This window comes from Calonectris borealis, chromosome 1 (assembly GCF_964195595.1).
Source record: "Calonectris borealis chromosome 1, bCalBor7.hap1.2, whole genome shotgun sequence".
Taxonomy (NCBI): Eukaryota; Metazoa; Chordata; class Aves; order Procellariiformes; family Procellariidae; genus Calonectris; species Calonectris borealis.
This window is the reverse complement of record NC_134312.1, coordinates 219,899,414-219,926,593: the sequence shown is the minus strand read 5'-3', so window position 1 is coordinate 219,926,593 and position 27,180 is coordinate 219,899,414. Positions and strand designations below refer to the sequence as shown.

Below are 27,180 nucleotides of genomic sequence, written 5' to 3'. Positions count from 1 at the left end.
ATCCATCCCCCCGGGAGAGCATGAAGGTGGGAAGAGGAACCATGCCTTCACTCCAGGGCAGGGAAGACGATCAAGAAAAACCCTGGGCCACGTCTCCGTTTCCAGGACTCTATTTCTGTGTTTGGCACAACATTGCGATGTGGTTTCACCCGAAAGAAAACCAAAAGGACTTGGCGGGGCACGTGGCGCAGCCACACCGGGTCTCCCCCGGGTGACGCAGCCTGCGCTGCGCCCGCAGCCAAGCCGCCTCTGCAGCCACTTCCCAAATCCCCTGCGCGAAGCGGCGCAGCCCCTCGCACCAGGAGTGGGGTGACGTTGCCTCGTGTCCCCTCACTGCATCCCCCTGCCAGACCTTGGCACCCTCAGGGGACACAGCTTGAGCCCCCGTGCCGCTGGGAGAGCCGACTCTCTGCCACCCCAAAAGCGGCCCAGCCTCCCCCCCCGAGCCCCGGCTGGCCCTGGGGCTGGGGACCTTGCCCCCGCATGCTGCTGTCACGGGCTGTACCCACCCGCTGCCAAAAAATGAGCCCAAGGCCCCTTGCACAAGAGGGACAGAGGCACGGCTCTGCGCACCAGCACGGCGAGGAGGAGCAGAGCGATGCCGGGGCAGGGAAACGCCGGCACCAGCCCAGCCCAGCCCAGCCCGTGACCCTCACTGCATCCCGGGGCTGGGGCAACCTGCTCCCGGGCTGCTCCCGATGTACCCACACCATCACAGAAAGGGGTGCAGGGAGAGAAAGGGCACGGCACCGCCCCGTGCCCTAGCTGGCCCCCCGAGCCACAGCAGCCCGGCAATGCCGCCGGCCCCCGGGGAGGAACATAGAAAAAGACGGGAGCGTACAAAAGGGTTACCCGAGGCAGGGCGCGGGCAGAGCCCACCGTCACAGCGCAGGAGAGCGGCTCGGTTCCTCCCCACGCACCCACAGACCAGGGAGGGGACCTGGCAGCCAAGAGTCCAGCCCGCGGCACTCAGTGCCGAGGCAGCCAAGCGTCCCCCCATCCCCTTTTCCAGGGCACTGGGCTCCAGCCCCCCCGGGCAGCCTCTCCTCCGCAGCCCCACGCAGCAGAGGGGCCCAACCCTGACCCTGCTTCCCCGTGTCCCCTCCTCGCTGCCGGCAGGGCTGCTCCGGGGAGCCGGCAAAGCCTCGGCGCTCTCCCTGTCGCCTCTCCCGGCAGAAGAGGGAGATGGAGAACAGCCCCCAGCCAAAAGCTCGGCACAGCGGGGCTGTGTGAAGGGCCGGAGAGGGGCTGGGGGAGGGAAACGGGACAAGCGTCTCTTCGTCTGCAATAGAAAGTTTTAAGTACGCTCATTAAAATAACTGCTTTTAAAAAAAAGACTCCCCCAGCCCTAGGGGGAGGGGCCCCAGGGCAGAGTCCTCCCTCGGCCCCCGACGCCGCAGTCCTCGGGGGCGGCCGAGGTCCTGAGAGGTGACGGAGAAAAGCCAGCGTCCCCGGCCGGCTGCTGTCCCCTGCCCTGGGCACGCATCCTCTCCTGGCTCCACGGCTCCCCACCGCCTGCCCTTACTCCAGCCCCAGGATGTAGTTGATGCCCTGGACCAGTCCGATGATCACCGGCTGCCAGGCCACCAGGTAGCGCAGCCAGTCCAGCAGCTGCCCGTACATGACGTGAGGCCTCTCCCAGCTGGGCGGGAAGGAGTTAAAGAGCCAGGGGGAGAGGGGCGAGAGGAGCGCGGCCCCACCGAGCCACCCAAAGCTGCCACGCCGCAGGGACAAGGGGGACGAAGCCCCGAGCCTCGGCTGCGCCTCGATAAGGAGGGTCCGGGGTGCAGCCACGTTTCCCACGGGATGCGGGGGGCCCGGCATCGCCATCTCCTCCTCCCATGGGACGGACACGACCTGCCTCCGAGCCGGGGCACCCATGTGCTGCGCGGGCAGCAAACGCAACACCTAGCTCTGCGCTCCCCACGGGAACGGCCAGAGGTGGAAAAGCAAAACCTGGGGCTGGAGTCATCCCCTGCAGCAGTGTGGGGAGGGGGACAGGGGGTCAGCACGGGGGCTGAGCCCTCCCGCCGGCGGGCAGGGGCTGCGGGGGTCAGCCGTGAAGGGCTTCGTGAACATTTTCGTCTCTCACCCGAGGGAGCAGCAGCCTCGGTGGAGCCCACGGCCTCCCGGCTCCCCTGATGTGCCCAGCTCAGGGACAGATTTTGCAGGGTCTCTGCCCCTGCTGTGGGCTAGCAGCGACCTGCCTGGGGTGCCAGGCAAGCCCAAACGAGCAGCCAGCAGCTCCTGGGCACAGCCCCGAGCCCCTCGTGTGCTCTACCCACTCCTCCCCTTCGCAAGGTGCTGGGTCCCATGAGGAGAAAGGATACGGGTTACTGAACATCCTCTTGAGATCCACCTTCTCCTTGCAGTACGGACACGTCTGCTTCTTCCCGACGATGCACCAGCCACGGATGCAGAACTCATGAAATCTGGGGAGCAGCATGTTAAGGGGAACCACCTCAGGCTGGAGGAAGGGGGGACACAACTGAGCATGGAGGAAACCACTGAGCTTAAAAAAGTCACCCCCACGCCACTGCATGGGGGACAGGAAACATCCACGCCGTGCAAGGACGGCCGCGTTGCACAACAGCAGCCCTTTCCTAGAAGGCGCAGCGCCTTCCAGGTACAGAGGAAGGGGCTCACGAGGCGGTGGGACGGAGAGGCATCACGAGGGCTATGACCAACGTGCCGGGCACCGGTGAGACACAAACCCTTCACCGACAGTGCCCGGGGCACAAATAGCCCGGCACACGCTCACACCGGGGCCAGGTTAGACCAACCGGGGCTGCAGGGAAGCTCCTCGATATGAGGGCGAGAGCCGGCAGCAGAGGACTGGCAGGGATGTGTCTGGCTGTGAAATGCCGGGGCTTCGAGCACCAGGTTTGTTCAGCCCAGGAGAGCTCTGCAAACTTGACTGCGTGCGTTACACAAGGCTCCTGCAAAGGCTTCTCAGGGATTAATAACATATTTAAGGAATTTCTCCCAGGGTCTGACTTCCAGGTGCCAGCTATGCTCCGTCATGGCAGACGGGTAACGAGGACTTGCCCAGCCTGAGCACAGCCCAGAGAAGACACGGGGAAACATGAGGTGGCTGCCCCCGGGGCCCCGCAGCACAGCTCTGGGGTGAGGCGAGGCCGCTTGCCGTGACGGGGGACTCTGCCACGCACGAGGGTGTCACTGAGCAAACAGAAACTCCCCCAGGTAATGCCTCCGCTGCTCAAACCAAGGGTTAATGCCAGGGAGCAGCAGCGGGGGCCGCTCCCTCCTCGGTGCTGACAGCCAGCAGCCAACGATCCAGGGCTGCCAGCCAGCCCTCACCCCCGGGGACCACCACGAGCACCGACTCCTCCGACAACCACAACCCCCCCCTCCCCGAGCTGCCGCAGGGTGGGTGACACGCAGGCCCAGGCCCCGTGCGGGGTCCGTTTGGTGGGGCCAGGCCAGCGTAAACCTCGCCAAACAGTTCATAGCGCTTAAATTTAAGTTTTGCCTGCGTGACCTTTGCTCAGGCCCAGTTTGGAAACCACCTCACAGCCAGTAACGCAGGCGGTGCCAGAGGACATCCCATCTCCACCGCTGAGTCACCGCCAGAAAAACCCCTGATCCATCCCCGGCTGGGGCTGAGCCATCACCAGGACTTCCAGTTTCAAAACCGACTGCGCATCAATCAGCTGAGGGCTGAGCAATTCCAGGGCGTGCAGCCAGAGTCGCCGGAGGAGTTTTGGGGAAGGAGGAAGCTGCCGAGCCGCGGCTGGAGCAGGCGAGGCAGGCACCGACCGGCAGCGCTAGACCGGGGGGGCTGTTTTTTGAGGGGTGCTGCGTGGGGCGGGCAGTGTTTTCCCCCGACTCTTCCCTTCGGAGGCTCTCAGCCAGGACGCACAGCGCTGGCTCTCCGAAGAGGGGCCAGCGTGACGCAGGCAGCCCAGCTCGGCTGGACCGGGGACACTTCACGTCCCTACCTCACACCGCCGGAGCCAGCACACGCCGGGCAGACAGGTCCCAGCAGATTTGGCAAAGGCAGTTGGAAGAGCGAGGTACAGCTCCACGGCAGCACCGCCGGAGCAGGAGGAGCTGGGGAGAGGAAGGAAGAAGAAACAACCACTTGTAACGCACACGGAGGTGGCGAGGAAGTGATTTCAGGGACACGCAGGACTTTGCCTCTTTGCCAAGTCAGCTGTGACACAGGCGAGGATCACGTGCAAAATCAGCAGAACGTCCCAGGACAGGCGTTTCGTCATCCCAGGTCGGGGAAGCCGCGGGGCAGGAGCTCTCTGCTGCCAGCCCCGGCGGGGAGCCGGCGAGGCGAGGGGCTGGCTCCCGAGGAGAAGGATACACGTGGTTGCAGGAGAGGCGGTAGGTGTTCTCGATGATCCCCTCCTCGTTGACGTCCACGAAGATCTGCTGGCCGCAGACGGCACAGACGCTGTCGGAGAGGTGCTTGGTGGGCATCCCCGAGGCGCTGTAGAACTGAGCGAGGGCAGAGCAGAGGGAGAGCGGTGACAGCGGGAGGGCACACGTCCCACGCCCGCGTCGGCGCGGCTAAGCTTTAAGGAGGGCTGGGATCAGCGCCCGAGGAGTCCAGCCTCAGCCTTTTGGGCTTAAAAACCTTGTTACAGGTCCAGCTGCGGGGAACAACTACAACAGGACAGGGAGCTGCTCAGTGACGTGGTGGCCCATCACACCCCAGCCCCTCTGCCAGCCCCACACACCCCCTCCCCATGCCGGGGACCACCCCCCTTCGCTCCCCGACGGCCGGGTGAGTCGTCAGCTGCCTGCCGGGGCCGCTGCACCCACGGCGGGCAGCGAGGGCAGAGGCTGGGGGTGAGAGCAGGACAAGCTGGAGGTCAGCTTTCACCCAACATGACAACCTTGGGCTGGCAGTTGAATACAGCCCGAGCCACCAAATACAGCCCGAGCCGCCAGCCCCGCCGGTCCCTGAAGCTCGGACGGCTGAAGAGCGAAACGCAGAGCAGCCAGCCCCCACCACTTCCAAGCCTGTTGGCTCAGCACCCGCCTGACACAGCACGCAGGAAGGTGCAAGCACGCAACCGGGTCTCCCCGCACGCAGCTCTGGTCCCACACACTCCAGGGACGGCCACGAGCCCCAGGTCACTCATGCTGTGTCCCGGCTCCCACGGCCAGGCTGGGAGACATAGAATCATAGAATATCTCAAGTTGGAAGGGACCCATAAGGATCATCGAGTCCAACTCCCTGCTCCTCACAGGAGTACCTAAAATTAAACCATATGACTAAGAGCATTGTCCAGACGCTCCTTGAACTCTGGCAGGCTTGGTGCCATGACCACTTCCTTGGGGAGCCTGTTCCAGTGATCGACCACCCTCTCAGTGAAGAACCTTTTCCTAATGTCCAACCTGAACTTCCCCTGACGCAGCTTCACCCCATTGCTGGTCACCTCACCCATTGCTGAGGAGATCAGCACCTCCCCCTCCGCTGCCCCCCTTGAGGAAGGTGTAGACTGCCACGAGGTCACCCCTCAGCGCCTTCTCCAAGCTGAACAAGCCAAGTGACCTCAGCTGCCCATTGTAAGTCTTGCCCTCGAGACCTTTCACCATCTTGGTCGCCCTCCTCTGGCCAGCCTCAAACTCTCATAGTTTGATGTCCTTCAGGTATTGAAGCACCCAAAACTGCACACAGTGCTCGAGGGGGGGGCCGCACCAGTGCGCTGTAGAGTGGGACAACCACCCCCCTCGAGCGGCTCGCTACGCTGTGCTTGATGCGCCCCAGGACACGGCTGGCCCCTTTGGCTGCCAGGGCACACCGTTAACTCACGTTCAACTTGCCATCGACCCAGACCCCCAGATCTCTTTCCACGGGGCTCTCTCCAGCCTCTCATCCCCCAATTTGTACGTATAACCAGGATTACTCCGTCTCAGGTGGAGAACCCGGCACTTGCTCTTGTTAAATGTCATACGGTCGGTGATTGCCCCGCTCTCCAGTCTATCCAGATCTCTGTAAGGCCTCTCTACCCTCGAGGGAGTCCACAGCTCCTCCTAGTTCAGTATCATCGGCAAAACGTGTCTCAGACAGAGACCTGGCACAGCTTCACTCCAAGCATCCGACGGAGCCCTCGGGCTGCAGCATCCTCCCCGCAGCGCTGCAGCCAGGCCAGACCCTCGGGGAGCGCCTGGGCTGCTGCAGGCCTGTCCTGGGCACCCACTGCCCACGTGGGGGGAGACCCGAGCTCTGCTGAGGTGTCCCAGTGCGAGCGGAAGGCGGCTGGGGCTCCCCAAATTCTGCTAGGCAGCACCTCCAAGGAGCAGCAGCAGCAAGCTCGGAGAGGAGGAGGAAACAAGTCCAAGACCCTAAAGAGCTGCTGCAAAGAAGCAACATGACTTACTCTACCGGTGTCCTAGTTCACGTGTTTTTTTGCAGAGTGGGGTTTTTTTTGGTACTAGATGGCTACAGATTTTAGGCCACCACTGCAGGCACGCAGGAACACACCCTCTGTCTGCAGCACGAGCTGCAGTGGCACGAGCAGCAGAGGAAGCCCGTGGTGTGAATCCTTCCCTGGTGGCTGCAGGTCACGAGTTAACGCACCCGCAGCGTGGTCCCAGAAACACGAGCGCTCTTCAGCACCGGACACTTTAAAGGCCCAGGTAGAGAAATACCTGTCGGGAGTTTAGAGAGGCCGAACAGATCCTTCCACTCCTCATTTCTTGTGCTTCCGGGGATGAGGGGACACCCACAGAGGCTTTGCTCTTAAGGAAGGATCTCGGAGCAACTCTGTTACGTCAGAAACCTCCCAGCCCAGACACCATGATAGCGGGCGCAGAGAGAGCACAGCGAGAACGGCAGCAGCCTCAGGGAGCCCTTCCTCAAGGGGGGAGTTTGATGCACTTTCCCGCTTGGGGGAGGCAAAAGCTACTGCTGCGACTGACACGTTTCAGGCCCCCCCATAACGGGGCAGGACTCTGGCCTGGGGGACAGCACGGCATTAACTCACCCCGATCGTCGAGGCCATGTAATCCGCACACATCTCGGCAAAGTCCCGCTCCAGCACCCCATAGTAAAGACCGTAGAAGAGGAGGGAGATGCCAAAGTCCATCGCGTCTTCTGGTTTGATTCTACAACAGAAGAGCCTAAATAACATCAGGAGCTTTTTTGGGGGGGCTGCAAAGCCAGTGCGCTGACACAGCCCACAGCACTAACTCTGTCGCAAGAGCGGTCCACCAAGACAGCGGACACACGTCACCGGGAAGCATCATCCACAGAGGTCTTCTAGGTGCCTGCCCAACACAAACCTGGGTCCTGCTTCTGGGACGCTTCACCGTGGTTGTCAACAAGCAGCATTTGAATGGGGATGTGGCTGTAACACCCCAGCTGTCTAATACCTGGTGCCCACTGCCCTCACCAGGCTCTGGAATGAGCAGCTGCAGTAATCTCCTAGTAATTTGTGCACCAGATCGGCTCCCAGTAAGCCCCCAGTTAACACTTGCACGTCTCTGCAGGCAGATGCCAGGTCTACTCATATTCCAGAGAAGGATCAACCTCTCTAAACACGAAGATGGCTTGGGCTAGGGTCCTCTGCTACCACTCCTGGGCTGGCTGCTTGTTGCAGGTACCTCTTACCAGGGTAGCAAAGAAAATCCCACTGCTGCCCCCAGACTGGACATGGCAGAGCTGGAGGAGCTGCTGACACAGCTGAGCTGGAAGCAGGGCTCTCCAGCGACCCTGACCAGTTCAGGTACCAACATCTCACCTGTGATCCTCCCAGCAGGGAGAGGACCCCCCCAGAGTGTCTTTAGCAATCCGACTAACCGGGCCAAGACAACTGTTTTCCAGTCATAGCCAATGCCTTATTCCACGTGGTCTGTTAATCCCCGGGAGCGGGACCCGAAAGATTCACTCACCTGAATAATAAGTTAAGACCAAAAAGTGTAAACATCACAGCCATGTACCCTACGATTCCAGTGGCGTAGCTGATCTTGTATATTAGTAGAAACCACTTATAAACCAGCCTGTAAAGAATTAAAACAAGAATTTAACTACTTCATTTTTCCTGAATGAAACTGCACCACACACCTAAAGAGTTTTACTTTTTAAACCTGGACACGTTGCTTGCAGACGCTTCACCTACCCATACACGCGGGCAACAGAGCTTTAAATTTCTAATTCAAGCTACAGATCTGCCACTGCCATGGGCCACTCACGGTCTTGACTTCCAAACTAGAAACCTTGGGATCTCCAAAGGCCGTAAGCAAGCCTGCTTCACGCCGGGAATGCCCTCGGAGAGGCTACCAGCCCACGCGGCATCTGCCTTTCCACCACCCACTCGGGTACCACGTGCAATGGGCTGGCTGCCAGCAGCCGGTTAGTGCTTCGCAGCAACCAGCGCGGGCAGGGATTGCACGCTCCCGGGGTGCAAAGTTTAAGGCAATGATCTGTGGCAGCGAAACTGGAAAGAGCTCCTTGTAACGGTTACCCTGGGGCTGAGGAGTTTTCCCAGGAACACGTGTACTAACCTGGGCGTTGTCTGTACCAGAGGTTTTCGAGTTGCCCTGAAGGTGACAAAAGCTGTGACCGCTGAGAAGAGCACCCAGATTACCAGAAACCGCCACCAGTACAGCTTGATTGTGAAATACAGAGGCACTACCCACATCTGGAAGAGGGTCACCATCTGCAGGAACAGAGGAAAGGCATTTTGAGCTGGTTCTCTGCTCATCAGACATCAGAAACACCCTGCCAGTCCCGGCAGCCGTTCTCCTGCCTGCATCAAAGCGCCCCAAATAGCACCAGGAAACTCGGGAGGTTTGATCTGTGGCACCCTGCACCCAGAGAACAGGCTCAGAGCCTGACTGAGGGAGTCGGAGGCAGCAGCCAGGCGATCTTTCGTAGCAAAGGACTAGAGCTGGAGGGAGAAGGCAGAGGAAGCATCTCCAGAAGAAGGGATAGGAGATGATCCACCTAACCAGTTGTCGTAAGGCAGCTATATAAACCGTCACCTTCCCAGGGTCCCGAACGCTGCAACCACAGACACCTCAGGCAAGCGTTAATCAAGGAGACGGGCACAGCGGAAGGTTTCAGACTGGCCTCCGCCCTACAGCCTATTCCCAACAGGGATCTACAGCCATGCAGCTGAGCTCCTGTGGTGCTGCCGGAGGGGAACAGGCAAACAGGTTCGGTTTAAAGTTCACAGAGGATTGCAGGTATTGCCTGGAAACATTAATTATGATAAGGAAATCAGAGTGAGGTTGGTTCAGGTGAAACAACAGTCCCTGACGAGCCGGTGACATCAGCAAGGGGCAGGTCTGCTCAGCAGACAGTGCTGCTGGGCAAGCCCAGCGGTGCTGCAGGAACCGTCAAACCCAGGGTCCCGGCAGCAAGAAGCCCCCCTCGCTTGCAAGGAAGTGTGCACAAAACACAGCTTCCCTTTGTGATTCCCTCAGGACAACGCCCGAGATTTGCTTGTCCCATCGCCTGGTGTCAAAGCACTATGTAAAACCGACATCTGGCATCACCTGTGACAGAAACTTAATGCTTCCAGGCACCGTCCATCCTCATCCCTAGCTAGAATCCCCACACGCTGCTGGGAAGACACGGGTATCTCAACACCAGACAAGAGGAGAAAAACAGGAACATACTTCTCATCAGCTAAAGGACGGCATCACTCAGCATCCAGCCTTGGAGACAAAACGGCTGCGTGGGAGACACTTACGTTGTAGGAGCGAGGGTGCCTCTGTTTCCACTGAACCAACAGGAGCTGTGCCACCACTAGCGTGGCGATAAGGATGAGGACCATTTCGGCATGCATAGCCTCGTGACCACGGTGCTTGGCATGCATCCGTGCATGCTCCACCCTGCAACAACAGGGAAAAGGCGGCTGAAGAGCATGCGGGCACGGACCGCATGCCAACAGCACGGCGGGGCCGACAAACACCTCCGCACGGGGGAGCCAGGAAGACCAGACACCACGAAGGAGCGTCGAGGAGACGGGTGCTGTGTTGCAATCCAGAGGAGAAAGGACAAAAGGCTTCTCTCAGACTGGCTCATTTTTAAACTGTGAAAGGCAAGACCGCCATCCAGCCCATCCTGGTGTGAACGAGGCAGAGAGAACTCACACTGACGTACCTGAACTAAGGAACGCGGAATGCATGTTTCACGTAACTCACCCGGCAGCTCATCAGTGCAACAGCATCAGCTCAGCGGCTGTTTGACACCACGAGTGTGCACTAATGCTCAATACCAAACCCTCAGCCCAGTTTCAGAGCCACCAGCACCATTCTCCCTCTTGCCCAGCACGGGAAAGGCTGGATGGACAGGGGGGCACGGTCTACAGCCAGCAAAACCCACAAACCCCAGCAAATCACTTCTCTCTGCCCAGGGCAACCCCATTTACGTCCTGGAACAAGTGATTTCCAGACTGATGCTCCACAGACACCTGGAGTTTCTTTGCAGCTTGTGCTGTTTAACCAAAAATCAAGGCAGAATTAGGACCTGTAACATCCTTATACCTTGGTCTTGAGCTGACAAGACAGTTCAAGTCAGGGGAAAAAATACCCAGACCCAACAAATATGCCAAATTCTCTGATTTCAAGTCATCCTCTACAAATTAATACTGAGAGAAGACCAGTCTCACTGCGCTTTTCAACAAGTGTCTGGCTGAAATTGGTTTGGCTAAGACAAAAGGAGGAATATCTAATAAGCAGTTTAAAAGAAAAAAAAACATTAGTATTGCCTTTTAAGACATTTCATACTTCCCCCTTCAAATAACGCTGCGCAGGGAAGGCTGACCCTCTCCTCTCCCGCCGTCAATAGGGAGCTACTAGCAGCACAGCCCGGTCAGGAGCAGGAGCTCGCTCAAGCCGTAAGCACCGGTGCACCTCACAACACAGACTCACCTCCATCTCTCCTCTGGGGACAAGTGCGAAAGATCGACCTGGGGAGAAAAAAACAGCAAAGACATCAGCCACTGAAGTTTGGGAGCAGCAGTACCAGCCTAGAACCGATAACTTATTTACTTCATCTCCCCAAACAGAGCAGACGCTGGTTTATGCCCCACACGAGCAAGGCTGTGCTGTGCCTACACTGCCGGTTCACCGCGAGTAATGCTGACACGGCACCCGGCTCCTTTATCTCCTGGTGAGACCCCAGCAGCGCCAACAGCAGCAGCGGGGTCAGCCGCAAAGCCATCCCGTGAGCCCCCCGGGATTGCTCTTTGAGAGCTTTAAGAAGGGAAACCCTGGATTCAGAAGCTTTAAACAACAAACCTTCGACGTGCCCCTCGCGACACCACAGCCCAGAGCTGTCCTTCGAGCCTCCAGGCAGCACGGGGAGAGCTGCAGAGTCCCCCTGCTCCTCCATCACCCGCAAGCACCTTTCCCCTTATGCTCCCCTATTTTACTGCAGCCAAGGCTCTGCCCACCATCCCGCGCTACCTGCGCCAGAGGAATTGGTTTAAGTCCCACGTTCACAACCCAGTCAGGCGTCTCTGGGCACAGAGGAGCGATCCCAGTGCACGTCAGAAACACGACAGAGAAGGGAGTCCAAAATCCCACCAGTCTGCAGGACGGGGGATGATGTCTGCAGACCAGCAACAAACTATCGCCCGAAGATTTTTTTTTAAATAATTGGGGAAAAAGAAAGATTTAGGACTTGCTTTGCTGACATGGCTGGAACTTTCTCCCAAGCGTTACAGGCAGCAAAGTTTTTGCCTGACAGGAGCAACTGAGAGAGACAGGAGTTGCTGTTATTAGTGACAAGAGATGATGGGCTGGTGTAATCTGTGCTTAAGGCAAGCTGAAACTGCCAGGCTGGACGCAGGGTGTTAAGGACATCCTCCACGTGACAGGTTTAGGGGACAGAAGCAACTGGACGACGCGATTAAAAGCCCCCCTCTGTGGAACTGCGACTCTGGGCTAAACTTCTCAGCTTGCAAGCCAGCAGCACCCAGATCTCACCCAGAGGCTGAGTCCTGGAGAATCCCGTTTGCCCAGCGAGATTCGGTGCGAATCCTCTGACCCCAAGGCATTTGGACTGAGGCGGGGTGGGAGGACCTTTGACATTGCATCTCAGCTTTCTCTTGGGGCTTTATGTCTTCACATAGGAGCTGAAGAGGCCTCCAGCATGGGCTCACTGGCCGGGCAGCACTCGTCCCAGCGCCGGCACAAACCCTGACACACGGCGCTGGGGATGCAGCAAACAAAATCCTGCAGCTCTGACTTTAGGTTGCCTTTCCTTGGTGAGACACAAACACAGATAAAACCTACAGCGGCTCGCCTGGAGCTGGGTATATAAACACACGGTTTACAGAACCTCATCTGGCTGGAGAGCCTCCAGCACGGCCCAGGGGCCAGGGCCGGCACTCGCCCCAGCTGCCGGCTCTCCCCCTGGCACAGCCGCAGCCGAGCGCACGGCTGACCAGCCCCGAATGACCCGCGCCCGACGTCCACCAGCAATTAGGCGTGGAGCCGTAAGAACAAAGTCACAGCAAGGACTTTGTTATCGCGCTTTCCTGCATGCAGCGGAGATGTGTACACAGGAACGGGCTTCACTTTGCCCCAGCCTCTGATCGCCGGGTACGGAGCCGCTGGCTCGGCTTCAACCTTTACCCCAGGGCTCTCCTGGGGACGGCGCGGCAGCCAGCCTCGCCTGCCTGCGCGCACGGTGCCATGCCACAGCTGCCAGCGACGTGGCAGATCCCTCAGGGCTCTTCCCCAAATAGGTGTCTTGCAGCCAGCACCTCCGATCGCACCCAGGCTCGGCCGAGGACACCCACGGCTGCCTCAGCTTCCCCTGCGGCACCTAATTATACCCGGGGGTGAGGAGGCAGCTGGGGCAGCAATCCGTCTGCGTGCTGTTACACATCTGCTCTGCTTCACCCTAGAGCAACACCTGCAAGAGATTGTGTCCCCGAGGCCTTTGAGAGGCACTTCAGTACTTAGACAGATGCAAAATATAGACCTGTGAAAATCCCTGTTCGAGCTCGCTGGCATAGGAAAGCGCGTGTAGGTGGTGACAATTTGACGCCGACTCCGAGAAGCATGCTCGTATCGCCCAAATTCCCCGAGCTCTTCTGTTCCTAAGGCATCCACGTCCAGCTTAAAAGTCGCTGCTTTCCCTCCACAAAGTCAGCTACTCAATTCGTAGTTAGAACAACTGCTCTGATAAACAATTAAAAAAGAAAAATTTTTCAATGTTCTCAAGTCACTGCAAGCAGGAGAAGCCGAGAAACCCCAAGTGTTTGTTGGCCCAGCTCAGCTCTGGCGTAGGTCAATCCCCCTGCAAGCTCTGGGAAGTCACCCGGGGGCTCCGGCTGCCAGGAGACCCCTGCTCCCCCCAGGCTCTACCCCATCCTCGCTGGATGAGGACTTTTTACAAGCACAGACAGTCCAGCACCTTCAAAACACATCAATTATTTTTTTCCCCTGACCAATGGCTTCTGGTCACTCCTCCTCTGTGCCGTGCCAGCAGCCGTTCCATCCACACCAGTCTGTCCTGCGCTCAGGGAACGCTTCTCAGCCTCTTTCCTTCAGCATCTTCCCCAAATCTACAAATTCTTCCAGCAAACGAGCTAAAGGCTTCTCAGCCCCAAACCCTAAGGAAATCCTGCTGGCATTTCAGAGAGAAGAGGACTTCCTCCCTAGCTGTCCTCCAAAGCCAACAGCAACTGCCACGTAAGCTGTCCTCGCAGGTGCCAGAATCCACAGCATCGGACACAGTTTCCCCTCAATAACAGGGACTGAGCTTCACCAGATTCCCCAGAGCTTAAAGCTCCTGAAATAACTTTATTAAGGGGGGCCGGGACGTGACAGACGACAGACGGAACGTTCGGACAGAGACGGAGCGATCTGATGGCTGTCAGACATGACTTGGCAGAGCAGCCACCCCAAGCTGGACCTTCCAGTTAACCCCTTCTTGATCTGCACGCTCTCTTACCAGAGGAATCTAGTTTTGGTTCTAAAAACAAACAGTGATGGTAAATCCAAGTGCGAGAGACGGTGCCAGGAAGCACCTGCTCTCGCCGTTAAGCGTTCACTGTTTCTAGTTTGGGTTTGTCTCATTTTAACACCCAGTTTTTGGGTCCCTTTCTATCCCCGTCAGCGAGGCTGAAGAGCCTCTGCTCTTAAATCTCCCTTTACCAGACCAGAGAGGAGAGGGGTTAGACAAGAACCATGAGGATGACTGAAGTATCTGAAGATCTGCTCTATCAAGCCTCGAGCACCAACCCGCTCCAGCTGGTGATACCAGCACAGGACCCGCTGTGTGTGACAACTAGAGCTCTTAGAACAACTTTTTTTTTTCCTAATAAGGAATTCAGAATGATATATTCTGCCCTCTGCCTCCTCCATAACTCATGAACCATTCAAAAACCCCAGCCGCCTCTGGGTGATGACTGGGAGAAACTGGGTATCTACGACTAAAGTCTAATTCTCTCCTCAGACACAATATTGTGGCCTTTGGAAGAAACTCATGCCACTCCCCAGTTTTCAGCAGGGGCTAATTCCCCAAAGTCACCACAAACCTGTGATCCCCATCAGATCAAGAGAATTAACCTCCCTCTACGAAAACACAAAGGTGCGGTTACCTATAACACAAAACCTGTAACTGGCCGTTTCTCGCAGTCCGGAAGCAGGGAGGCAGGAGGATCTCCAGGCACGCGTACCAACCGCCCGGCTGCGAGCTGGTTGTAATCTCCTTACCCTCTAAATCTGGGAAGGAGGTAAGGAGAACGTCTCAAGGATGGAGAATAAGCAGCTGCTGATTTCAGTTCCAAGCTACAGACCACCCTACAGCTCGTGTTGTGCGGCTCCGCAGTATTTTGACCATCAAAAACAATGGCATCCACCATCTGCTATGCACAGCACCGGGCAGAGGCACGAGAGCTGAGGATCCAGGACGCCTGGGACCTGATCTCACCTTTCCCGTAGCCTCAGCCTCAGTTTTTGTTTCATATCACCCCCTAGGAAAAACCTGAAATAACTTGAAGATAAATCTCAAGAGGGCTGAGAGTCCGGCCATTCACCCGAGGCAGATTTTGAAGAGGCAGGTTCTTTAGCGAAAGTCTGAGCAAATTTTGGAATCTCAATTCCTCGTTTCTTCTGCTCATAAAACAGCGCAGTAACAACCAGCGGGGAGTAGAGAAGCCCCGCCTGATCAAACGCTTCGATAACTGTACGTAAAACACTTGACGACAGCCTGAGTTACAGGCAGGCAGAGCCAAGGCCACACGACACTCAGCGTTTATCCCACGTGGGATAAAGTGAAACATTAAACTGCTTTCAGATCCCCACCGTGCACCAGCCCCACCGTTAACGGTTCGTCAGCGACACGCTCAGCCCAAAGAGCTGCCAGGATCTCAGGACAACACAAGCATACGGATTTTGTCTGACGGACACGGATTTTGTGGAATCGCAGCACAGGGATAAGCACAGCCCTGCCTGCACCTCATCAGCTGCCTCCTTGTGACGCCCCCCCTGCCCTCTCAGCCAGCCCCAAAAGCTGTTGCTGGCCGGACTAAAAAACAGGAATTTCACTTTTGAGGGTCAGACACTTTGGATCTTCCATGTTTTTACAAGGAAGAGGTTTCCCATCTGCTGCTGGCACTGAACTAAGGCGCTCACAAGTGCAACAGCTCACTGTTTGCTAACTAACTTGCTTTAAGTCTCGCTTATCATGACGGGAGAGACTCACAGGAGGATGCCAGGCTCGCTTCTTCAGAGAGGGGCTCGGACAGCCTGGTCCAGTGTGTACACTACTCCTTAGCGTTCTTCAAAGCCTGCCTGGAAAAACACCTCTCTGGCATAAAAAGCCACCAGTGAATATCTTAAAATATAACAAGCAGCAACTCAAGAGCGACCGATTCATGTTTTAAGACATAGATCAGAGGATTTGAGGTTGAATCCTCCCGTCACCCCACTGTACCCGCTCTTCAGCGGCGACACACAGCGCAGGGAGGATGCAGCAGCTCTTACTGCTTCAGGTCTCACCTCGCTCGCACAGCTCAGCCGTACACGAGGGAAGCTCCACAACTTGACCCTGCCAGTAAACTTCCCAAATACAACCTTCAGCACCTGAGAATTTTTAAGCCAAACTACCAAATCTTGAGGAAAAGCACCAAAACGCCCCAACGGCACCAGCTGACCGTCTCGTGCTCCCCGTGCTGCTGCTCCCACAGCGCCGGCAGCGCTGCCAGCCACGCACACACAGATCTGCTTGTAGAGCGGAAGGCAAGCTCACGAGCACGAAGTGCAGGTGACAGCGAAGAGCCAGGACGGCAGTGCCGTTACGGCACTGCGGTACGATGGCACGCACGCCATGGCAGATGTACCGGCTGCGCTCCAGTTGTGCGGAAGCAGGCAAGTCCCTGCTCCCAATTCCAGCTTTCCGAGATTTTTTTTTTCAGCTTTGTAATTCTTTATCTCCAGCACGGGAACAGCGGGAACTTCGATTAAGCCCTTTATCTCACATGGCTTCAATTCCCCAAGAGGAACACGGGCTACTAATTATCTCAGCGTGGAATTTTGCATGGCGCAGCACCAAGGTGACAGGCAGAAGTCGCTGCCAGGAGGGGACGTTACCCGCACTGCCAGCGTCCGAGGGCACCCCGAGCAGCCCCACGTACAGTCAGGGAATGAATTAACAGCAGAAAAGCTTCGCAGGTGCCGAGGGGCCCAGCTGGTGTTTCCAGGGCCCCTCTTCAGCTGCACCAGCTTTGGGGACCCCGTCGGGAAGCAGGCACTTTGGTCACTTCAGGGATGCAAAGTCCTTCAGCCGGGCCCGTCCCCGAGCACCTCAGCGTGCAATTACCGCCCGTGTCCCAAACTGCCGTTTCCTCGCACAGCTCTAAGGCTGTTCCTCAGCCTCCCTGCCATCATCACCCTCCTCCCCGTGCTCCCCACAGCCTTCTCTGGCCACCTCCATGCAATTCCTCCATCCACATCCAGCCCCTCATCCCCGCCTCAGGCCACCCACCCCAGTGGCCCATTCGCACTGCCCTCACCCTTCCCCAGTGCCTCCGAGATCCACGGGGACCCCACAGTCCCCCAAGGCCCTTGCAGACCCACTGCAGCTCACCAGGAAGAGCCCAAAGGCCCCCTAACCCAGGGACCTTCAGAAGCTCCCAGTGTCCCCCTGCCCCAGGGACCCCCAATATCCCCCTGCCCCAGGGACCTTCAGAAGCTCCCAGGCTCCCCCTGCCCCAGGGACCCCCAATATCCCCCTGCCCCAGGGACCTTCAGAAGCTCCCAGGCTCCCCCTGCCCCAGGGACCCCCAATATCCCCCTGCCCTAGGGACCTTCAGAAACTCCCAGGGACCCCCAATGTCCGCCTGCCCCAGGGACCTTCAGAAGCTCCCAGCGTCCCCCTGCCTCGGGGACACCCAGTGTCCCCCTGCCCTAACGCTCCCCACACCCACCTGCCCAAAGCCCTGCAAGCTCCCAGTGCTCCAGACCGCCCCCCCCGTCCCAGGGACCGCCAGTAGCCTCCGAGCCCCTCAGTGCACACCCCTGCTCCGCCCCCCCACACCTCCCCCCGCTACCGAGCCCCCCCCAGCCACCGCGGCAGGGCCCTGCCCCCGCGCCAGAGCCCCCAACCCTCCCTCCGGCGCCCCCCGCCCTACAGCCCCACTTCCCTTCCCCTCCCCAGGGCCCCCAGCCCGCACCGCCCCCCGGAACCCCCGGCCCTGCGCCCCCGGCCCCCCGCTACCTCCTCCACATCGCGCTCGACGGGGCCTCCAACCTCCACTTCCAGCACCGCCGCCATCTTGCCCCCCCCGTCCCCAGAGGCCAGCTCCTTCCGCCACCGTCCGCCAATGAACGGCCACGCCACTGCACTTCCGGCCAATCGCTGGGCAAGGCTCTGCCCTGACGGCCAATCAGAAGGGAGGAGGGGTGGGCCGCCAGAGGCGCCGCTTCAGGCTGAAGGAAGGGGCGAGCTGTCACGGCCAGGGATCATCTGCCATTTCCAGTCCCGGAGCGGAACGCACAGTCCCTGCCGGCGGGCCCGGTTACACCGGCCGCCTCGCACCGCAGGGCCGCCGGTGTCAACGCTCCCGGGCCGCCGCCTCCTCTCCCCGCCCCTTCTCCCTGCCCCCTCACGCTGTTTCTCAGGGAGCGCACATGGCAGACGGTCCCTTAGCGCCCTCTCCGCGGGGCCGTTACGCGGCGCTGCCGGAGGACTACGTGTCCCGTCAGGCACCGCGGCGGAGCCCCGGGCCGGGCCGGGGGTCTGGGACCAGGCCTGGGACCGGGCCGAGGGTCGGCAGCGAGGGAGCTGAAGCGAGGAGGGAGCGGCGGGCCGGTGGGGAGCGGCGGGCCGGCGGGGAGCGGGCCGCGGGGTCGGGGATCAGGGGTCAGGGGTCAGGCGGTTTGGGCGGGAGATTCAGGCGGCGGCTTCGGGATCGGTGCGGCGGGGGGGGAGGGGCTGAGGGGCAGGGCTGGGGGTGAATGGGGGGGTGGGGCAGGGCTGGGGGTGAATGGGGGGGCTGAGGGGCAGGGCTGGGGGTGAATGGGGGGGTGGGGCAGGGCTGGGGGTGAATGGGGGGGCTGAGGGGCAGGGCTGGGGGTGAATGGGGGGAGTGGGGCAGGCTGGGGGGGCTGCGGGTGAATGGGGGGCTGTGGGGCAGGGCTGGGGGTGAATGGGGGAGTGGGGCAGGGCTGGAGGTGAATGGGGGGCTGTGGGGCAGGGCTGGGGGTGAATGGGGGCATGGGGCAGGGCTGGAGGTGAATGGGGGCATGGGGCAGGGCTGGGGGTGAATGGGGGAGTGGGGCAGGGCTGGAGGTGAATGGGGGCATGGGGCAGGGCTGGGGGAGCTGGGGGGTGAATGGAGTGGGGGGCTTGTGGGGCAGGGCTGGGGGGGATGTGGGGCTGGGGGGGGTGTGGGGCAGGGCTGGGGGCTACTGGGATGGCAGAATGGATCTGGGGGGGTGGTGTGTGGGTCTGGGGCCAGTGGGGGGTGGAACTGGAGGGGCTGAGGGCAGTTGTGGGGAGGGACTGGGGAGCACTGGGGTGGCTGAATGGGGCTGGGGGGGGTTCTGTGTGGGTCTGGGGACAGTGGGGGGCGGAACTGGAGGGGCTGAGGGGGGTTGTGGGGAGGGACTGGGGAGCACTGGGGTGGCTGAATGGGGCTGAGGGGGTTACTGCTGTGGCAAAACAAGGCAGAGGGGTGGGGGGGCAAGTCTGGGGGGCACTGGGGCAGTGGGATGGGGCTGGGGGGCTCCGGGGTGACTGTGTGGGACTGCTGAGGGGTTGTGGGATGAGGCTGGGGTGCTGCTGAATGGAGGTGGGGGGGGCTGTGGGGTGAGGTTGGACTAATGGAGTGGCTGCCCCAGTGCCCCCCAGTTCACACCATTTGAAAGTGGGGTGAGCTGTGCCCCGGCAGGCCGGGGGGCAGAGGCTTGGCTGGAGCTGCAGCGCTGGCTCTGCCCTGCCAGGAGACGCTTGATCCGGTCGCCGACCTGCCCTCTCTCCCCACCAGGCACTGGAGGGATCCGAAAGGAAGCTCAATCCCGGCAGAGGGTTGTCTCCAGGGGATCCCAGATGGCTCCAGTTAAAATCAGCCATGTCGTGTCCTTCTCCTCGCAGGTCTCCGGGGGGTTTCCTTGAGGGGGAGGTTTGCAAAGCCCTGGTTTCCCTCTGAGCTGCTGAGGTCTCTGAAGGGGGGGTGTCTCGGTACGGGGTGTGACAGGGTGCAGCCCCACAGCTCTCCTTGTCAGGCACCAGCTGAAGGGCACTAATTAGCGCTGAAGGGCACAAATTACACGCGATTCTTCCTCTCGCAAAAAGTGGAATGCTTTTTCTGTGGGTTACCAGAGAGTCCCCCGCTTCTCCCCTGCGCTCGGAGCGAGATGGAGGCGAAGGGGAAGGCAGCAGGGGAGGGAGCTGGTGCGTGACGCGGCGTCTCTGCCGTTGCGTGCAGGACCCCAAGTACCCGGTGGAGAACTTGCTGCGTGAGGACGGCCTTCATCCCTGGCTCGGCTGCCCCCAGGACCGCAGCAGGCAGCTGAGAGTGGAGCTGCAGCTGGAGAGAGCCAGTCCCATCGGCTACGTGGACATCGGTACGTCCCAGGCCACCAGCTCAGGCAGGGCTGTGCCCGGGACGGGGTCAGCAGCCCTGAGCCTCACATCCCTCCGGCCTGATTGCAGGCAACTGCGGCTGCGCCTTTCTCCAGATCGAGGTGGGACGTTCCTCGTGGCCGCTGGACCGGCCCTACCTCACCCTGGTGCCCAGCGTCGCGCTGATGACGCCGGCTGACTCGAAGCTGGACCAGAACCGCTGTGGGGTCCGGATGTTTAAGGAAGGTAAAGATCGCCTGATCCAAAGGGAAGGAGGCCCAGGGCACAGTAGAGAGGCTGGGGGGCTGGCGGTGGGATGGGGCTGGCCGGGAGGGTGGAAGGGGACAGGGAGACCAGGGAATGACAAGCAGTGCTGGGGACCAGGCATTGCGGCCGTCCTGTTCGCTGTGCGGCCTCAGGAGGGTCGTACCAGCCCTGCTCCCCCGCCCTGGCCTCTCCCCTGCCCGTAATCCCCCAGCTGTCACCGTGTCCTGGTCCTGGAGGGGGGAACAGTGGCACAAGGGGGACGAGCAGAGGTGGGAGCAGAGCCAGGACGGCAGTCCCCGGTGTCCCCCCTCCACCCCAACCGCTGCCCCCCCCTGCAGCAGACTTCCTGACGCTGGCGGTGGGGCAGAAGTGGGACCGCCTGCGGCTCACCTGCAGCCAGCCCTTCAGCAAGCGCGGCCAGTTCGGGCTGTGCTTCATCCGCGTGCGCACGCCGCTGGACCCCGAGCGCCCCCAGCCGCCCCCCCGGCCCTCGCAGCAAGGCCTGGTAGGTGCCTCTCGCGCCTCCGCCTGCTCCTCACCGCGGGAAGGTGGCGGTGATGGGGCTTCTCCTCCGCTGCCGCCTCTCCTGCCCCGTGGAGAGTGCGTGTGGGTGCTCGCCTGGCTGAACCGGGGTGAGGGCCACGGAGTGCCGGTCTCCATTCCCCGAGGCATTCCCTTGTCCCGCAGGAGGACGCCCAGCCCGCGGACGGCCCCTGGTGCTCCAGCCCTGCCTTTTGCTGGACTCTCTTTCCAGAACCGCGCTCGTAAGTAGCCTGGTCTGGTCCATCTCCGTCCTCTCCCGGCGCAGCCAGGCCTGGAGCCACCTCGAGGTGTTGCCTCCAAGCCCACGAGCGCCTGGAGCCCTGGCTCCCGCCAGCCCTCGCCTCCCCGTGGGGCTGACGATCTCTGTCTCCAGGAGCTCGAGGGAGGAGGAGCAGCTGAAGAGCCGCCTGCAGCAGCTGGAACCAGGCGCCCGGAGCCCAGCCCGCCTCAGCCGCCCGGCCCGGATGGTGCTGTCGGCGGCGCGGAGCCGGGCCCTGAGGCCCAGAGCCGGCACAGGCACCCCGGGGGGGGTGATGCGCAGCTGCCGGCCGAGGACCCGGGAGGCTCTGCGGTGCCAGGTGAGCGAGAGCTGCCCGTGGCCAGCGTAGGGCATGTAGCAGTGCAGAGAGCCTTTATGGATTTGGTATGCGCCCCCCAAAACCGTCCAAAGGGATCTTGTCCTGCTGAGGGCTCTGCCGGTGGCTGGAGGGATCGCACCTGGGGCAGGCTGGGGTGAAGCCACAGCTGCTGGGGTGCTCCCCGTGCCCGGAGGGATCCCGATTCCCCTGCCCCGCTGGCAGGCAGGCCGTGCCCTGGCCAGGGTGACCTTCCTCGGGACAAGTCACCCTCCTTGCTGGCGTGAGAGAAGCGTGATGGTAAATCACCCAGAAGCCTCCTGTGATCTGTTTGCTGTCCACGGTGGGGCAGCTGGAGGAGGCGATCATCATTTTGTTTTCCTACCCACGAATACCGCTGGTTCAGTTCTCACTCGGCCCCTTCCACCGGGAGATCTGGCGCTGTTGGGTGGAGGGCAGGATTGCTCCTTGTCCGCTGTTCCCCAGGGTCGGCGCAGGATGTCCCTGCAGCCCCCGCGAGAGCCCGCAGGCAGCCGGACAGCAGGCAGAGAGCTCCCAGCCCTGCGGGCAGGTAATCCCTCGGGTCACCGTCTTTCTCCTGCCCTCACCCCGGTGATTTCCGCTGCTCTGAATCTTTCCCAGCCAGCTCCTTGCCTGCGCCCGCGGGGCAGCCGGTGCGCGGCTCCCTTCTCCCTTTTGGTGCGGTGCTGGATCCGGTCCCAGCTGGGGCTGGTCCTGCGCTCCTTCGGGGGGGCAGGAGGCAGCGGAGCAAGCCCTAAGCTCACAGTGGCTCTTGCAACGTCTCTGCAGGTCTCTGCCAGCTGCCTCGCGGCAGTCCAGGTCAGGAGGAAGAGCCAGAGCCCGCAGCCACCGAGAGAGACGGGCCAGGAGGGGTGACAGTGGAGGGGACAGCGGTCACGGGGAGACGGGCGTCTGCCCCATCTGCTCAGGTGGGTGCTCGGCAGGGGCGTCCTCTGGCCTGGAACAGCCTCCCTGAAAACACCGAGTCTGCACGGCCGACCCGAGCGGGGAGCGGGACACGCTTCTGGGGCAGAGCACGGTGCATCCGTCCGTCTGTCCACCCGTCGGCTGAGCCCCCTTAGCTCAGCGGCGCTCCCTGCCCGGGCTGGTGGTGGGAGAGGTGGGGGGGTCCCCAGGCCCCCACGTCCCGGGCGGCAGCAGGGCGATGCTCAGGTGAGCTGCTCTGTGCCGCACAGAGCCACAGGGGCCGAGCTGAGCCGCAGGAGAGCGGCTGTGGAGCTGCCACAGCGTCGAGGTGGGCTCAGAGTGGAGGCGGTTGGGTTTGAAGGGCTGTGAGGGGTGAGGGGACACCGGCAGATGGGGACAGCAGCGGCTGCCGCTGGCTCCACTTGTGCGTTGGACCCCAGCTTTTCGGGGAGAGGTGGCAGCAGCTCCAGAGCTGGGACGTTGGCTCCTGCTCACGCAGGGTGCCCCGGCACCAGCCCTGCGACGGGCAGAGGAGGGATGTCACAGCGTGTCACAGGGTGCCAAGCGGCCACGGGAACCTTCGGGGAGGGCGTGAGATCAAACCGGAGCGCCTGGACAACCGTGTTGCTCCTCTTTCCGCAGGCCGCTTCAGCTTGGATCTCCTCCCCGCGCACGCCTCCCGCTGCGGAGAGGAAGACCCCGGCGCAGCCTGGCCTTCCTCCTCGCTGGCGGAGGCGTCCCCCGACGCCTGGGTGTCCTGCCCCATCTGCGAGCTGCCCTTCGGCGCGGCGGAGGTGGAGCGGCACGCCAGCACCTGCGGGGAGCAGGCAGGGACGCCGGGCACCCTGGGGTAGGGCTGCGAGGACAGCGGGAAGGGGGACAAGCCCCGTGTCGCGGCACCCAGGGGCTGAAGCCGCGTTGCCGCGGCTGTTGGAGATGCCGGACCGGAGCCCTGCTGCTGCCTGCGCTGGCGGAGCCGCGCTGCTGGAGCTGGTTGTGCCACGGCAAGGCGCGTGGGCAGGAGCTGGACAGGGAATAATGAGCCTGCGCAGGAGCGCTGGCCACGCTGGCAGAGGCGCAGTGGCCCTGGTAAATTTGTGGCCAGGCTGGTGTAGAGATGAAGAGGCCACTTCCATCCCCACGGCCGGGCTTGGGGGAGCGTGGGGACCACCCTGGGGCGTGGGGGGGCCCCACGGGTGGGGAAACGCTGGAATGACGGGAGTTGCTGCTGGAAAAGAATAAAACAAAGGAGAGAAAGAGGAAAGAGAGAGAGAAAAACTCCCCTGTGGCTGCCCAGTGCTGCAGCGAGTCCCCGGGTGAGTGTCCTGCCCCGGGGCACCCTGAGCAGCGGGTGGGGGCAGCGAGGGGGACAAGGCGCTTTTCCTCGCCCCAGGACCCGCTCGGGGTCCCTGGTGCCAGACTGGCCCCTCTGCGGCGGCGTGTCCCGCGGGCACGGAGGAGGAGCAGGCCAGGACACCCAGAGCAGGAGAAAAATACAATTTATTTACAAGTAGAAACACTTTAAAAATGCCACCTCGCCCCCCAGGGAGCGGCAGGAGGGCAGGCGGGGGGGGCTGGGGTCCTGCCTGGGGCTCTGACTGCAGGCTGGGGGTGTTGGTCGCTGTCCTCCCCCCCCCATCCCCAGGGCCTCCCAAACACAGGGAGGAGGCTGGTGGCCCTGGGGACCCCCCCACCCTCCACCCCACCTCTGTCCCAGTCCCTGCAGGATCCCCCCCGGCCCCAGCCCGGCATAACGGCGCAGGGGCCACCCCTCTGCCTGCACCCACGGGTGTTTCCACCCTGGGGGAACAACCCCTTCCTGTCCCCCCCCTCCATGTGCATCCCCCCCCGGCCCCGGGTGCAGGAGAGGGGCGATGCTGGGTGCAGCAGGGCCCTGCTGTGCCCGGGGAGCCCCACGCAGCCCAGGGGCGCGGGTGGGACGTGCAGGGCAGTGTCACACGGGGAAGGTGGCCCCATCTATCCCTCCCCGCCAGCGCTGCTGGGCCCTGGGGACGTGCCCACAGCACTGGGGGGGCAGGGAGAGGCGAGGGGGCGCAGGCTGGGTCCAGGGCAGAGCCGGCAGCGCAGGGGACGGGGAAACCTCAGAATTTTGTGTCCTTGAGCGATCGGCGACTGGCCTGGAAGGGACAGGAGAGGTTAGTGACTGTGACCGACCCACGACCACGGCCCTGGAGGTGGCTGTGCCCACGCCAGGACCTGCTGCCTCCATGGCTCTGCAGGGACAGGGCTGGGCCACCCGGGGACAGCAGGGACTGGTCCCCCCATGAGCCCAGGGCAGGGGTTTGGGGCACTGGGGTGAGCACGTGCCTTCCCTCACGTCCCCCCCTGCACCGCGGGGGGCTCGGCAGCCTGCCGCGGGTGCCGCAGGGGGCTCGCGGTGCCTACCTTGCCCTTGGGGGACTTGGCGGTGGCGATGCGGGGTGAGCGGCGGGTGCTGCCGCGCGGGGAGTTCTTGGGGGTGGTTTTCCGGCCGGCCGCCCGGCGCAGCAGGCTGTTCCCCAGCTTCTTCGGGGTGTTGAGGATGCTGAACGCCATTGACTGGCGCCTCTCGGCCTGTGGAGGAGGACGTGAGACCACGAGGGGTCCCGACCCCTCTTTTTCTCTCCAGGGCTCGCTGCTCCAGGCCCTGCTGCTCACCTGCTTGCCGGGGGCCTGCTGCTCACTCCTCCGGCTGACCTGGGAGCTGCGCCGCTCACCGCGGTCCCGGGGGGTCTGGGGACGCGGGAAGCAGCTGGTGGGCTTCTTGGACTGGAAGAGAGGGGACAAGCCGGGACCGTCAGCTGGGGAACAGAGCCCTGGGAGCTGGCGGCAAGGAGGGGAAGCGAGGGGCTGCGACGAGGGGGCAAGGCTGGGGGGCGAGGGCAGCAGAGCCTCGGGCGTCTGCCCCTGGGAGGCACCAACCGGTGCTGGTGCAGCCCTAGGAGGAGCCGTTCCCAGAGCCCCAGCAGCCCCCTCAACATCTGGAGAACATCTGCAGCTGTCCACCAGCCCTCGTGGCCCCTTGTCCCCAGCCTGGCTCCTGGGGAAGCCGGGGAGCAGCCGGGGTGCGTGCGGCAGGCAGGACCGGCTCGGCTCACCTCGGGGGTGTCGGGGCCCTGGTGGGACTCATCCGAGAGGCGCTTCCTTTGCTGCCGGGTGGTGATGCCGCCGGCCCAGGCCGTGCCCAGGGTGCTGCGCCGGGCGGCCGTGCCGGCGGCGATCTGTGAGGGTTGCATGCTGGCACGCCGCAGCGTCTCCTTCGGGTCGCCCGTCTTCATCTCCTCGTCCGTGATGGTCCCCAGGGAGTTGGAGGGCTGCGGAGGCGGCACAGAGACGTAGCTGAGGGGCGGCCACCAACGCTCCCCAGCTCCGCGTGCCCCCGGGGTGCCCGCCAGCCGCTCTCCGTCCCCCACGCCCGGCTCCCACGGGCAGCTAAACCCCAGCGCTGGGAAGGGGCAGCCCGCTCGCCTCCCCCCTCACCCTGCTCTCCAGGGGGTAGCAGGTCTTCAGGTGGGGCGGGCAGGCTCGGTTACGCTGCTGCAGCTCCGCGATGCGGTTCCAGTCATCCAGCTGCTCCGGCTCGTCCTGGCACGTGCCCAGGTAGATGCTGCTCCGGCCTAAACCCAAAGCAGGGAGGGCTGAGGGGGGGGTCCCAGGCAAGAAGTGGCCCCCCAAGCCAGGGCAAAGCCCCCGCTGGCCAGCGGCCCAGCCGCCCACCCTGCCCACACCCACCGAGGCTGGAGCTGCTGCCCCCCTGCAAGCGCCTCAGGGAGCTGCGAGTGACCGGCCGGTAGCCGGGGAGGGCCAGCAGCGCCGAATTGCCAGGGGTCTCCTGCGGGGAGGAGGTTTCCAGCTTGACGAGGGACTCCTGGGAGGGGAAGCTGGCGAGGGAGCGGGTGGAGGCGGCCGAGCGCAGCCGGCCCTTGCCAGGGGCGGCGTTCGGGGGCTGGGCCGGCGGGATGCTGCAGAAGGAGACGTCGGCGCTGTCCGGTTCCTCGGTCTTGGCCTGTTTCTGGGAGGGGGAAATCCAGAGATCATTGAATCATAGAATAGTTTGGGTGGGAAGGGACCTCTAAAGGTCACCCAGTCCAACCCCCTGCCGTGGGCAGGGACATCTTCCACCAGATCAGGGTGCTCAGAGCCCCGTCCAACCTGACCTGGAATGTTCCCAGGGATGGGGCACCCACCACCTCTCTGGGCAACCTGGGCCAGGGTTTCACCACCCTCAGCATAAAACATTTCTTCCTTATACCTAGTCTGAATCTCCCCTCTTTTAGTTTAAAACCATTCCCCCCTTGTCCTGTCGCAACAGGCCCTGCTAAAAAGTCTGTCCCCATCTTTCTTATAAGCACTGGAAGGCCGCAATAAGGTCTCCCCGGAGCCTTCTCCTCTCCAGGCTGAACAACCCCAACTCTCTCAGCCTGTCCTCCTGGCAGAGCTGTTCCACCCCCCTGGCCATTTCCGTGGCCTCCTCTGGACCCGCTCCCACAGCTCCATGTCTGTCCTGTGCTGAGGACCCCCGAGCTGGACGCAGCACTGCAGGGGGGGTCTCACCAGAGCAGAGCAGAGGGGCAGGATCCCCTCCCTCGCCCTGCTGGCCACGCTGCTTTGGATGCAGCCCAGGACACAGTTGGCCTTTGGGCTGCGAGCGCACATTGCCGGGTCATGTCCAGCTTTTCCTCCACCAGTGCCCCCAGGTCCTCCTCGGCAGGGCTGCTCTCCACCCCTCCATCCCCCAGCCCGTATTGATACCGGGGGTTGCCCCCACCCAGGTATCAAGCCCCCCAGCCCGTCCCAGGGCCGCCCTCGGCAGCAGCCCGTGGGGTGCTG

At 62.0% G+C, this 27,180-nt stretch overlaps 3 protein-coding genes across 11 annotated transcripts in view; 1 reads left to right on the top strand and 2 right to left on the bottom strand.

Moving 5' to 3' along the window:
* Positions 1–94: 94 nt before the first annotated feature.
* Positions 95–17,757, bottom strand: RNF121 (ring finger protein 121). Of its 3 annotated transcripts, none has more exons than XM_075140476.1 (9): positions 17,669–17,757; positions 10,864–10,901; positions 9,681–9,822; positions 8,488–8,642; positions 7,876–7,983; positions 6,969–7,104; positions 4,337–4,470; positions 2,331–2,432; positions 95–1,642 (listed from the first exon to the last, which is right to left on the bottom strand). In XM_075140476.1, exons 1-9 carry the CDS (start codon positions 17,723–17,725, stop codon positions 1,522–1,524), a joined length of 993 nt encoding a protein of 330 aa, XP_074996577.1. In that variant the 5' UTR covers positions 17,726–17,757; the 3' UTR covers positions 95–1,521. The 3 variants fall into 3 exon arrangements, with proteins under 3 accessions (XP_074996577.1, XP_074996578.1, XP_074996579.1); XM_075140477.1 differs by having other exon boundaries at positions 6,969–7,089; XM_075140478.1 differs by having other exon boundaries at positions 95–1,656; positions 2,334–2,432; positions 6,969–7,089.
* A 41-nt stretch (positions 17,758–17,798) lies between these two features.
* XNDC1N (XRCC1 N-terminal domain containing 1, N-terminal like) lies at positions 17,799–23,839 on the top strand. Of its 5 annotated transcripts, none has more exons than XM_075140471.1 (10): positions 17,799–18,262; positions 19,440–19,546; positions 19,881–20,019; positions 20,108–20,263; positions 20,626–20,789; positions 20,972–21,048; positions 21,201–21,405; positions 21,889–21,973; positions 22,213–22,352; positions 22,993–23,839. In XM_075140471.1, exons 1-10 carry the CDS (start codon positions 18,082–18,084, stop codon positions 23,590–23,592), a joined length of 1,854 nt encoding a protein of 617 aa, XP_074996572.1. In that variant the 5' UTR covers positions 17,799–18,081; the 3' UTR covers positions 23,593–23,839. The 5 variants fall into 5 exon arrangements, with proteins under 5 accessions (XP_074996572.1, XP_074996573.1, XP_074996576.1 ...); XM_075140472.1 differs by having other exon boundaries at positions 17,802–17,959; positions 20,623–20,789; XM_075140473.1 differs by having other exon boundaries at positions 17,813–18,262; positions 20,623–20,789.
* NUMA1 (nuclear mitotic apparatus protein 1) overlaps positions 23,833–27,180 on the bottom strand; it is a 24,323-nt gene continuing 20,975 nt past the window's right edge. For all 3 annotated transcript variants that reach the window (XM_075140468.1, XM_075140467.1, XM_075140469.1), the window contains 6 exons: positions 26,083–26,362; positions 25,831–25,967; positions 25,449–25,664; positions 25,009–25,119; positions 24,757–24,924; positions 23,833–24,488 (listed from right to left, as the gene is read on the bottom strand). In XM_075140468.1, the coding sequence (XP_074996569.1) occupies positions 24,453–24,488; positions 24,757–24,924; positions 25,009–25,119; positions 25,449–25,664; positions 25,831–25,967; positions 26,083–26,362 (948 nt within the window). In that variant the 3' untranslated portion in view covers positions 23,833–24,452. The remainder of the gene's footprint in view (positions 24,489–24,756; positions 24,925–25,008; positions 25,120–25,448; positions 25,665–25,830; positions 25,968–26,082; positions 26,363–27,180) is intronic.